Genomic DNA, 13,128 nt, shown 5'->3' on the forward strand with positions numbered 1-13,128 from the left:
GGATGAGCGATTGGGGGGAGGCTCCGACAATCGCGCGTGTTGTGGGTTGCTGACTGATGGAGTGAGCAAAACATGGGAGTGCATACCTTCCCTTTTGGCTTAGGCCGATCGGCCGCTACTTGTTGAACGGCGTGCGACCTTGCTTGCTGATGAGGCAGGGCGGCTTCCTCCCAAGGTCCTCTCGGTGGATGGTAGCTAATAGGTCACTTCCGTTTGGTAGAGGCCGGTGGTTCAGATGGTGCTTCCTTCCTTCTGGCCGCCTGCGCTTCCTCTACGTTGATATACTCATTGGCCTTGTGTAGCATATGGTCGTAGTCACGAGGCTGCTTTCTGATGAGCGAGCGGAAGAAATCATCGTCCATAAGCCCCTGTGTGAACGTGTTCATCATAGTTTCTGAAGTGACTGTTGGGATATCCATGACCACCTGGTTGAAGCGCTGGATGTAAGCTCGGAGTGACTCCTTCAAACCTTGTTTGATGCTGAACAGACTGACGCTGGTCTTCTGGTAGCGCCTGCTGCTCGCGAAATGGTGGAGGAAGGCCGTCCAGAAATCTCTAAAGTTCTTAATTGATCCGTCCGGCAACCTCCGGAACCAGCGTTGAGCCGAACCGGATAATGTAGTAAGGAAAACCCTGCATTTGACCTCGTCAGTGTATTGGTGAAGAGTGGTTGCGTTATCGAACTTACCGAGATGGTCGTCCGGATTGGTTACACCACTATACTCCCCGATTGATATTGGAGCATAATGTTTCGGGAGAGAGTCTTGCAAGATCGCCTCCAAGAACTGGCGATTAACCCGCTCGGGAGATGACTCTACGCGCGGTGCCTTCCCTCTTCTGGCGTCCCGTACGGGTGCTTCAACGGACGATCCCTGGTTGGCTAGGGCCAATTCCGACGGCGTCTGGAACAGTGCTCAATGGAATGGAATAGGGCCGGCCGGCGCGTCTACTGGTGTGCCGGTCTGCCCTTTGTTCTAAGCCCACGTAGAATATTGTTCCGGTCGGTCCTCCATGGCCGCTCGGCCCCTAGAGACCGAGGCGGCTTGTTGCGCTATCTTTTCTTCTTGGGCCTTCTGTTGTTGCTCAACCATTTTTTCGGCTCGCGCTTGAATGAGTGCTTCGAGCTTCTCGGGAGAGAGCGTTACCATGAGTTGGCGTCCAGTTTCCCCCATCTTCTCGGCTCGGATTCAGGTGCGTTCCCACAGACGGCGGCAATTTGATCCTGTCCGAGCGCTGAGTCGATGGACACTGGGGGCGTGGCGCTCTCCGTTATCTTCTACTGGTGATGTGGATCTCCGACGAACCTACAAAGAAGCCGAGCCGGGAAGGGGTTCCCGGCGACAACCCTCCGACGCTCAAGTCAAGAAGTGGAGAAGAGAGGCAGAGTAACGCTACTGTAGCTATAGTGATGAAAATCGCATACCTCTGATGAAGTCTGAGGGTCTTTATATAGGACCCCGGAGAGGCGCGCGCATGCTTTTCGGGGCGGGCACGCTTCTCCAAACATACCTCAAACGTGGATGTCAGAAAAGCATGTCTGACGCCATTCCGCAATCGTCCAAGCGTATCTCTGGCATGATAGTGGAAGCTCCCACCGTACGATCCTCTGTACGGCTCGGCCGCGGACCGTGCTATTTGTCGACGGCCGGTGTCTCGAGGCTGATATTGTCAGTTGCTCCTTTTGTCTCCTTCTGGGTTTTGTCATCTAATGGTCCGGTCGGGACGACCACTCGATTCTCCTGGCGTACTGGGATGTGAGTGTATCGGACCGACCAGGAAAGTCCATGGTCACATGCTCGGATGAGATTGTGCCTTCTTGGTCTGTGATTCTTCCGAGCGGCCTTGCCACTCGGACCGATAGTCTCCTCCTAATATAGGTTATATATATATATATATATATATATATATATATATATATATATATATATATATATATATATATATATATATATATATATATATAGATTAAATATCTATATAGTCTCCTCCTAATATCAACAAAAATAATAAGTTGATTTTGGAAAAAAAATATCATTAATATATGTATATCTATTATTTAATCGGGTATTCGGGTCGGATATCAGGTATTGATAGTCCTTCCATACTCTTCTCTATTCGGATTGAATATCGGATCCTTCATCGAGTTTCGAATGAAATTATCATCCCTAATTTCTCCTCTCCTCAAAATATCTCTTTAAAAAAAATAACTAGATGAGATGACATCGAATTTGATTAACTAATATGACTCTATAAAAATTTTCTATTTATCACCACTCAAAATATCTCTTTTTAATAGCGAATGAAGAGATTAATATTTGTGGAATGTATTTTTTAAAATAGAAATTATTTCTAGACTAATGAATTATTTTACCTAATACTAACAACTAGGAATTGTACTTTCATTCGAAACTAAAATTTATTGTATGTTTCTTGAAAAAAAAAACAATTTAGTTGCTAAGATTTTTGACTTGTCTATGTACTATTTTTTAGGCAGAAAATATTTCGAATAATCCAGTAATTCAATATTTATGTAATGCACAGACAGTGCCTTGTTGAGAAATATCTCATTTTTCAAAATTTAATTCGTGCAGTGCAAAATTTATATCAGAATAAATATGGTAAATAAATTATAATAAATAAATTATTATGCGCTTCATGTTTCATTCCGACCTTAGCTCAGTTGGTAGAGCGGAGGACTGTAGTGTGTAACAGATATCCTTAGGTCGCTGGTTCGAATCCGGCAGGTCGGAAATTTTTCATATTTTATAATTTTTTTTCTCCATAGAGAATTTTACCCATTCTAAATAAAATTATAAAATTTGTAGAGTAGTTGTAATACGAGTACTATTATTGATAATAATGTAATGTAATTCATCTTGTAATATAATCAAATTTATAATATAATTTTAATTATATTATTATATTTGGTAATATAATATATGTAATCTTTGATTATAAAGGTGATTATATTCTTTGCAATCATCGGCGGTTGACGACCGACAACGGTCGGTGACTAGCGACGGCGGTGGCCGACAGCAGGCGACCGGCGACCAGTCGACGACGACGACGATCGAAGACTAGCTGACGACCATCGACGGCGGAGGCCGGCGACGCCCGGCGATTGACGACGGCGACCGACGCCGCCGGCGGCGACCAGTCGACAACTGGTAGCAAAGGACGACGACGGCGACCAGCGACCAGCCGACAACTGGTAGCAGAGGCCGACGATCGGCGCCGGCGATCGCCGGCGATGACAATGGCCAATGATCGGTGGCGACGGCCGACGATCGACGGCGGGCGGCGACGGGCAGCGATGGCGACCGACGGCAATGGCGACGATCGGCCACCGGCGGCGATCGGCCATCGGCGGTGACCAGGGCCCGACGATCGGCGACCAGCGGCGGCCGGCGACCGACGGCGGCCGGCGACCGGCGGCCGGTGACCGACGACCGGCGACCGACGACGATCGGCGGCCGACGACCGACGACCGACGACGACCGGCGACCGACGGCGGCCGACGACCGACGGCGGCCGGCGACCGACGACCGGCAACGGCCGGTGACCGACGATGGCCGGCGGCGACGATAGGTAGTTGGCGTCCGACGACTGATTAGGGGTATATTCGACATTCAATTTTTGATTAAACAGTGACCTCGTAATATAATCGGATTACATAGTATTTGCTTTGTAATCCAGATTACAAAACTTACCTACTTTTTGTAATCGAGATTATATTACATTATAGGTTTAAAGTTAAAACAAACAAAATAATCAATCTTGTAATGTAATCCTAATTATATTAGAAGACATATTACAATGTATTGCCCACAAAGACATATTACAATGTATTTCCCACAATTCAATTTATAGGACAGTAGTTTAATCAAATTTTATAGTGTTTAAATGTATTTGATAAAGTGTCTAAATCAGGTCGAGTTTAAAGTAAGTTGAAATGATTATTTAATTTTGACTTGATTTTTTTTTTTAATTTTAGTTTAGTTTGTTTATATATTATCCAACCCTCAATTCAATTTTATTTGATTATTTAAATTTTTTATATTTTAAATTTATTTGATCAATTATTAAATTCAATAATATAAACTTATTTAATCATTTTAAAAATTTATTTATTTATTTAGTTTGTATAAAAATTTTATTATAAACATGATTCATAAACTTTATTTGTTGACATTGTTTAAAAATAATGTTCATATCAATTCAAATTAAGCATGGTAAATAAAAAATAGAAATACCATATGCTTAGATTTAGAATGAACAATATTCACTAATATTAAGAGTATTATTCATGAATATTAACGACTCAAATACATATATTTTAATTTGTTTGTTTAATTTAACTTAATTATTTAATTGATCGGATAAATATTGAATAAATATAAATAAATTTTTACTAAATTTGTTGATTTATTTATAACCCTGAAAATTTAAATGTTATTAAAGACATTTATATATTGTTGCTAGTATGGGCGGATAATATTTTGGGCCGAGCTACTTCGGCCCATCACTATCCCTAAACTGTTGGCTGGGTCGTAATTGCTAGTGTCATACAGGGTGGCAGTTGAAGAATGCGGAAGCATTCGGTGCGGCGGGCGAGAAACAAAGAGGAAACTGGGGCGAGTTAGCGAGGGCCTCCTTCTCTATCTTTTGATTCTTCTGGCGAATGGTCTGAGAGAGCGGTAGACGAGGAAGACGTCTTCTCCTCATTCCCACCCTCCTCCACCCTCCGCCGCCTCCGCTTTCGCTTCCGCCTCCGCCACCGCTCGCAATGGAGTCCCCCAAGCAGCACCGCGATTCATCCCCCGATACTGCTCCACGCCGTTCGCATCCCCCCAGATCTCCAACCGCAGGTAACATCTCGTCGCTTCGCTTCGCGCTCTCTGTTTTCACAAGATAAAAGATAGGCGCGTATCTTTCGAGTTGAAATTGTTGGGTTGTTTTAATCTGCAATAGTACTGATGAGCAATATGGAAGCCGCTGGTGTGGGATTTTGAGGTGGTTGTCTGGAAGTCGATTGAGGTTAGAGCTAGTGAGTGTGCTTGCGTTGTTCTCGAGGCCATTTAAAGTTTTAGTGTTTTTTGGATAACGGATTTGGCTAGATTTATTTATGCTTAAAAAAGCAGTTGTTGGTTGTCCGTTTGCGGAGGTCCTGAGAAAAAGTTTTCAGTTTCATGATAGGCAAGATTGGAAAAAAAAAGGAAAACAGGGTCGAATGGGCAGTACACTGATTTTAAGGTCCATTTCTTTATGCAGGTTGACTTTTTTCTTGATTCAGTTTCACTCTCATTTGTAAATTAGCACTGGAGAGGTTCAGTTGATTGTATTCCTTCTAATGATTATTTGAAATGTCCAAGCTTGTCGTTATTTCACTAGTCTATAGAATTTTTTTGAAAGGTTGTTCCTTATATTTTTCCTTATAGTGTATCATGTTATTTACAGAGTATGACTATACTAATATAGTTTGGAGAACATTTAATAGTTATTTTTGTCTAGCAGAGTAGTTGAGTGATCAGGTTGTGTTGTCTCTTTGACTAAGCTATAAAATGACTTGAAGTAAAATTTGGTGTATGTTATGAATGCTATAATTTGTGGTATACATCTCTCCTGTTTTCCTCTTGTCTTACCCCTTTTTTCAAGCTCCTTCCATTCTTCTCCATCAGATAGTCTACATGCGTCTTCCTTGTGCAATTTGTGTACCTTTTAAAGTTCTCTGGTATAATTTCAAGTATGTCTGTGTATTATGTTGAAGTTTTTTTTGCCTGTGTTATCATACTACACTACAATTGTATACACTTGATCTCTTTCTTGTTTAGATCAATGAACCTGATTTTGGGATGTTAATTCTTTAGGGGATGAGGAGAAGCAAACCCACATAAGAATTCTTGTATCGAACACAGCAGCTGGTTGTATCATTGGAAAGGGTGGATCTACGATATCTGAATTTCAGTCACAATCGGGAGCTCGTATTCAGCTGTCACGTAATCATGAAGTTTTTCCAGGAACATCAGATAGAATACTATTGATTTCTGGGGCACTTGGAGATGTAATAAAGGCTATGGAATTGATCCAGGAAAAATTGCTTAGCGAGGTCTACACCTGTGTATTATATGATATTTCTAGTTGTTAAAAATAGCTATTTACTACCTGTGTTTTCTCACTTGGAATACAGTTGGAAGATGGCAATGATGCTGAAGGTAGATCAAAAGTCAGGCTTATTGTTCCTAATAGCTCATGTGGTGCTCTAATTGGAAAAGGAGGTTCAACTATAAAGTATACTTTTATTCAGGCATATTCTTTGATAGTTGAGTTGTACATTCTGTTATATAGAAAGCAGGAAGATTGTTTTTAACTCTTAAGCAATCTTTGCAATTTGTTGTGGTTGTTGGATATTGCGCCAAATGGTCTAAATTGACAATGCATAATCATAGAAATAGGACTATTTTTTTTTTATTTTCCTTTTTGTTTGTGCAGACTGTTTTATAATGTAGACCTATTCTCGTATAACCTTATTCTGAGTAAATTTAAGTCGGGGAACTACATTACTTTTTCAGGTCATTTATAGAAGAATCAAGGGCTGGTATCAAGATATCTCCTCAGGATAATAATGCCGGCCTAAATGATAGGCTAGTTACTTTGACGGGATCTTTTGAAGAACTAATGCGTGCAATCTTTTTGATATTGTCAAGATTAATAGAAGATGCTCACTATCCACAGACATTGAACTCACCTTACCAATATTCAGGTGTATCTATTGTGTTCATCACTAAATTTGATCTATCCTTTTTCATTATCATTTCTTGATATATGGATGCTGTAAGATGCCTTATTTGCCCATTGTTAGGCTCTAGATTAATTCTTATTGCCATGAGAAGTGCCTATACCTGCTATCTCTTCTTTATTGTGCTTAAGACCTTTTAGATGTATATTGTATTACGTACGATTGAATATGTATATATGTACAATATACAAATAAAAATATTTGTCCAGAAATTTTACAATTAATAAAAGAATCAGATCTATAGAATGATGTAAATTTAGATTAGTTAGCTGAACCTCCAAGAATTAATAGTAGACCACCTTTTTTGCCTACATCTTGCCTGCTTCTTCTAATATCTTTATAAAATTGTGAGAAATAATTGAGTGGAATAATAGATTATTCAATTTCCAAAAATATAAAAATGACATGTTTTTCTCAATACTAAATGAAGGTGCAAGATCCAAAACTTAAGCAAAATTGGAAGATGAGTCGTAATAAATAAATTGGCAATAATAATAATAATAATAATAATAATAATAATAATAATAATTATTATTATTATTATTATTAATCCAATAAAGATGAGAGAAACAATGTTCAAAAAGCGTATGAATGAAAATATTAAATATTGGCATTAAATTTCTTTTTTTTCATGGAAAACAATATATTGCAGTCATATATGGAATATAACCATCAATATTAATGAATAATGTAAAATTGATTCATTAGAGGTTAATTAATAAATATATCACATAATTTACCATGTTGAAGTTTTTATATTAAATCTACCGTCTGGTTGCTTTTCATCTTACTGATAAATTGATGACCTGACATTGACAGTGACAGAATTCCAAATCATCCATTAATCTACATCTTGATTTGTTGGAAAAAACTCAGATTCACGTGAAACTCAGATCTCCACCTCCCGCTTTGTTGACTCAATCTTTTCCTTTTAGTGACTTTTTTTCTCTGGTCTTTCTGGATCCTTATTTATATCACAATTTTATTGTGCTTTTATGCCCACTATATGACTTGAACTATCACAGTTTCTATCATTATTGTGAATGAATGGGCATCATTCTTACAACTTTTGTCTTGGGAAATAATCTGAGTTTCCAACTGTGTAAAATATTATTTGCTAATTTATCTTCTTTCCTTCGTCATTTCTACTCTTAGGTATTAATTTTCCTGGTGTTCCTGTTGGATATATGATTCCTTCTGTAGCATACAGTCCTGTGACTTACAGACCAAATGGGTCTGGAGGAAAGTATTCAAATAACAAGGTTAGATATACTCTTCTTGTATATAGTTCTTTCTGATAGAAAATCCAGACATAATTCTCTTACACTTGCTCATGTAGTCATGTTTATATGAAAGAGTGCCAATTCTGTTTTGCATGTTAATCTATCCTATCATTGAATCTCACATCTATTGTAGAATCTCCTTGATGAAAACAAGGAATGGCCAAATTTTGAATTTCAAATTATGATGTAGATTAGGAATAAGATTTATATTTCAAATTCTGTTTTTAGTTGTTTGGTAATTAATTATTATTTTCTTGCTACCTTTAATTTGGAGTCAATTAATGGTGATACTTGTATTTCCTGATTTATTTCTTAGGTTGTTTAGGGTTGAGTGTATCAATGTGGTGTTCTATTTGTGTAATATTGAAGTTTTGCTTAATGAAATATTCCACTTTTCAATCTTCCTGTGACGGTTTTTCTATTAGTGATATAGTTACTTCCTTTACTTAATCAATTTCGTCTAAGTTCTTGTGTGATTCAACTCAACGGTTCAAATTTGGTGCTGCATCAGCCCTTGTTCCAGTGTCCTTTTCCATGCACAAGCATGTTGAAACTTAGGTTATTGTTGAAGTAGCTACAATTAGTGTTTTTTTCTTTTTAAAACTAGCATTTGGAGTATGGACTAATGAATATTATTTTTCTTAATAGCTTGAACAGGTAATCTGATTTCAAACAGTAGGTTGTTTTACAAATACACCAATGAACATAATCAAGTTTTTTGAGTTTTGGTATCAGAATTGATCTTGATCCTCTCCTATTTGACTTCATTGATGTAGAAGAGAATAAGAGCATTCTTAAATTTCCTAGATGATTGATATTTGAGTTCTTGAGTGTTTTGTTCTGATTCCTTAAGTTCAGAATATTTTCATTTTATTAATCCTTCTGGAAATGCATCTTCTGCTGCTTAATGAACTTATTGAGGTCATGAACATGAATAAACATCTAAAAACATTATGTAATGTTGTTCTAATTATAGAGGGATAAGTGAATGAGTCATTCTGTGAAATTTTGTGAGAGTAATTGTGAGGAGTGATAATTAATAAGACAAACATTTCAATGAATCAATTTACTTTCACATCTGGAAGATCAACTGTAGATGATATTGGTTTAACAAGACAAAAAATATGGAAAAAAAAGCATTTGCATAGGATTTTATTCATTTGGAAAGACTTATGATCATCTCTAAATGACTATTTGCAGTGGGTTTAAGAGAAGAAAAAAATATCTAATAATTCTAACAAATTGAATCATTAGTGTTATAGTTGTTTAAAATTTAACCCTTTTTCTATAAATGTAGATTTAAAGTAAAAGCCAGTTTTAATTCCATATCCTTTCCACCTACGTGTTAAATGAACTTGTCAATTATATTGAAGACACATCATGTTGGTGCCAATAATAATTGTGCTAATTAGTAGTAGGATTAAATGAAGGGGAGTCTTGGTGTAACGGTAAAGTTGCTTCCATATGATCTTGTGATCACGGGTTCAAGCGGAAACATCTTGCAATGCAGGGTAAGGTTACACACAATAGACCCAATGTGATCCTACCCTTCCCTAGGATTCGGATCCCACATTGACAAGAGTTTCGTGCACCGGGCTGTCCTTTTTTTAGTAGTAGGATTAAATTGGTAAAGTGAAGGTAAGGTGAATTATGGAGAACAATTTTAACACACGAAGGATATATGTGAAATTGATGTAAAACTAAATGCACAAACAAACTTAAAATTTATACTTTTAGATATATAATTTAGCAAGGAGATATTAATGTGAATATCATTAATAGCAAAAAAAAAATTGGATGGAGAGTTTTTAATGTGACATCGTGTTGTTAAGTTGCATTATGTTAAAAAATTTTGTTAGTGTAGAAGAGAATATGAAGTTGGATACATGACATAGAGAAGTAATTAGGTATAACTTCAATAGATGATAAAATGTGAGTAATTAAGTTAGATGGTATGAGAATCAACAAAGTGGAAGATGCAAGAACAAAGAAAACCTTAAGTAATGTAAGAAGAGCTAAAATTCTAGCCTTGTATTAGAACAGAGAGGCTATAGGCTAAGGACATTCTTAGGCAGACATTTTTATGGGACTTAAGCCTCTCAATAGCTAACAAAGGCGTGCTAAGGTTCCCAGGGCCTTTTGAGTGCAAAGGCAAAAGAGAGAAGGGAGCTTGACTATAAGACCCACTCTTCGAGCCTTAGTATGACACAACTAAGTCAAGAATTCCTCGGACGAAAGTCAGCCTTAGTGATCCGGTGGTGCCTAGTGGCAGCATTGTCGCCCAATAGATAAGAGTTACTCTAGGAATAAGTTGATCTTCAAGAATTCACATCAATAGGAAGAAAATGATTATTGATTTAATATTACTAGTGACACAACTTTGTATGAAGCTTAATGAAGAGAGAAAATCCATTGTCGGCCCCCAAATTGTTGGGATGAATACAACTAGCTACCTCGGTGATGATCTATAAACATTGTATTGGGCGCTTGAGGTTTACTGTTGAATACTTGACTATCTTGTTTTTCAGTATTCTATTGTGGTGGGCTATGGGGCAGTCTTTCAAGTTTGCATTCCTGAAGATATTCGTTAGTATACACTTGTAAACAGTATTTAAGCTAGTCAATACTCACTGTAGAATACTAATTCAGATTTGCTGTTTCTTTTCTATGTTTATTGAATAACTAGTCCTGTTTGTTGAAAGCTTGAAATTAATTTGGAGTAGCTGAAGTGAAATGCATGGTGCCTAAACTCATTACTATCGCATCTTCTAGAAATAATAATCATAGTCACTGGTTGAGCATGGTTTGCCTTCTTTTTATTTTCTTAATTGTGGATTAGTAGATGTGATTAAAAATAATAATATTATTTTAAGTGTTGAAAACTCACAGATTTTGTTATTGAAAACTGAGTGTTTCTTTGGTTCAGAATCTTTGTTTGATGTTGTACCGCTGGAAAATTTATTTTCTGCAGTAGTGTTTAATGATCACTTCTCCATGTTGCAAGATTAAGCATCATCCGGTAATTTACTTTTGAATATATCATAGCTATTTATGCTTCGTTCATATGCAGGGTGCAGCTTCACCTGCTGTTTTGCATCCATCACGGTCACCTGGCAGGCCTCTTGAAGCCCAGAGTAATTCAGTGACAATTGGAATTGCTGATGAGCATATTGGTGCTGTTGTTGGCCGTGGAGGAAGGAACATAATGGAGATCAGTCAGGTTTTTTTTTTTCCTTCCAAAAGGCATTTTCTTCATATGGCTTTTTCTTTGATGAATTTCATTCATTTGTGTAGGTCCTCCCTAGTCCCTGCGCTTTTAATTTATGCTTCCTAAAAGTAATTTAGGATACTTTCATCTCTCTCTTAATATCCATTTACAGTTTTTGGTGAAGTAGAAACGATCCTTGGCTCGTTAAAATATATGGTTTATTGAATTTTGGTGGAGTCTCATGCACAAACCCTAATAAAACTTATATGGAGACAGAAGACCTACTTCACTGAGGATTTGGAGGGGGCGGGGCTTTCATATAATGATTCCTGCAATGCTAATGTATTGTAATGTATCACCAATCATAATTATCTTGTAGCATCTTACAAACATAACAAAACTGATTGCAAGATTTACTATAATCAAACTATTGGCAACAAAAGGTGAAACTATCACCTCGGCGGCCCCTCCAGGGTGGCCCCTCATTGTCTGGAAGGAAGGTAAATCACAGGGGACTTCGTCCAACAATATCAGTACATGCAATGAGGGGTTGAGACAACCAGTGGAGCATTCCGTATCTGTTGGGAATCAAACCATGCCTTTGTATGAAGCAACTTAGGGGACACTATAATCAAACTATTGCACCTATATATTGTGTATATCCAATACAATCAAATGGTGGTAACTAAATCAAACGGTCACACCTCTATAGGCCTATTATAACTGATCTGTAGTACATTATGATCAAATTGACACTTAGCTAACTTTGATCTGTCAGTTTAAAGAATTAGATACTTGGATTATCACCAAAAAAAAAAAAAAAACTTCTATCCATGACGAGGGATTGAAACCCCCAAAGCTCTTAATAATCCATTGGATGTTCTACATTCTATGCTAAACAAGTGATAGCTGAAACATGTTGCCTTTGTGATTCATAGTCGAATATTATCTAGAGCTGAATTGTGAGATAACTATTTTCTTCATGCGAAAAATATCTGAAAATTTATTTATCTTGTTTCTGCTCTTCTATATCCCTATAACCACCAGCTTGCTGTACTTGGTGGATGACTGGATGCGTAAGTTATGGAACCTTTTCTACATGTAAATTTTTGGATTTTCAGGTTAGTGGGGCCAGGATCAAGATATCAGATAGAGGTGATTTCATTTCTGGCACGTCGGATAGGTACAAGCTCTTCTGCTTTTCCAAATAAACCATACAAATTGCGGTTTCTGATACTTTGTGCGACCCAAAACATTCAGGAAAGTAACTATTACTGGATCACCTGAAGCAATCGGGATTGCTGAGTCCATGATCATGCAAAAAGTTTCTTCCAACACAGACGGTTGATCACGAGGACGAAGGAATTTCAATTTTGCTGCATGACCCTGAGAGTCTGTGTGCGAGTTGCTTTGGTGAGAGTATCTATCTTATTTTGAGGCTAGATTTTCTTTTGTTATGCATGTAATTTTTAATTATCATCAACGTATTTGTAACTGCCTGATTTGTCCTTTGTTATTGGAGTAGTTCACGATTACTTTGATTGAATCGAAAGCCCAACTTACAGCATCAAAGATTATCTAGGGCAGATCTCAGGTTATTTTGAGGCTAGATTTTCTTTTGTTATGCATGTAATTTTTAATTATCATCAACGTATTTGTAACTGCCTGATTTGTCCTTTGTTATTGGAGTAGTTCACGATTACTTTGATTGAATCGAAAGCCCAACTTACTGCATCAAAGATTATCTAGGGCAGATCTCAGGTTATTTTGAGGCTAGATTTTCTTTTGTTATGCATGTAATTTTTAATTATCATCAACGTATTTGTAACTGCCTGATTTGT

General features: G+C 37.5%; 1 protein-coding gene and 1 non-coding gene across 3 annotated transcripts; both read left to right on the top strand.

Annotated features, from left to right (window-relative positions):
• The first annotated feature begins 2,665 nt into the window (after nt 1–2,665).
• TRNAY-GUA lies at nt 2,666–2,750 on the top strand. Its single transcript is given in 2 exon segments — nt 2,666–2,702; nt 2,715–2,750. It is a non-coding gene; the product is annotated as a tRNA-Tyr (tRNA).
• A 1,818-nt stretch (nt 2,751–4,568) lies between these two features.
• LOC122021679 (protein BTR1-like) lies at nt 4,569–12,833 on the top strand. 2 transcript variants are annotated; one of them, XM_042579830.1, is made up of 8 exons: nt 4,569–4,868; nt 5,868–6,106; nt 6,188–6,288; nt 6,570–6,760; nt 7,952–8,058; nt 11,144–11,299; nt 12,409–12,470; nt 12,548–12,833. In XM_042579830.1, the coding sequence occupies exons 1-8, from the start codon at nt 4,787–4,789 to the stop codon at nt 12,633–12,635; spliced, it is 1,026 nt and encodes a 341-aa protein (XP_042435764.1). In that variant the 5' UTR covers nt 4,569–4,786; the 3' UTR covers nt 12,636–12,833. The 2 variants fall into 2 exon arrangements, with proteins under 2 accessions (XP_042435764.1, XP_042435772.1); XM_042579838.1 differs by having other exon boundaries at nt 11,150–11,299.
• The last annotated feature ends 295 nt before the right edge of the window (nt 12,834–13,128 follow it).

This window comes from Zingiber officinale, chromosome 1A, assembly GCF_018446385.1.
Source record: "Zingiber officinale cultivar Zhangliang chromosome 1A, Zo_v1.1, whole genome shotgun sequence".
NCBI lineage: Eukaryota > Viridiplantae > Streptophyta > Magnoliopsida > Zingiberales > Zingiberaceae > Zingiber > Zingiber officinale.

What these genes read in the sequence shown, in the direction of transcription:
- LOC122021679 (XM_042579830.1), top strand. Translation starts at nt 4,787, where the DNA reads ATGGAGTCCCCCAAGCAGCACCGCGATTCATCCCCCGATACTGCTCCA. An exon ending in AAAGGAGGTTCAACTATAAA is followed by an intron (nt 6,289 to 6,569) that starts GTATACTTTTAT and finishes TTACTTTTTCAG; the next exon opens with GTCATTTATAGAAGAATCAA. An exon ending in GAAAGTATTCAAATAACAAG is followed by an intron (nt 8,059 to 11,143) that starts GTTAGATATACT and finishes TGCTTCGTTCAT; the next exon opens with ATGCAGGGTGCAGCTTCACC.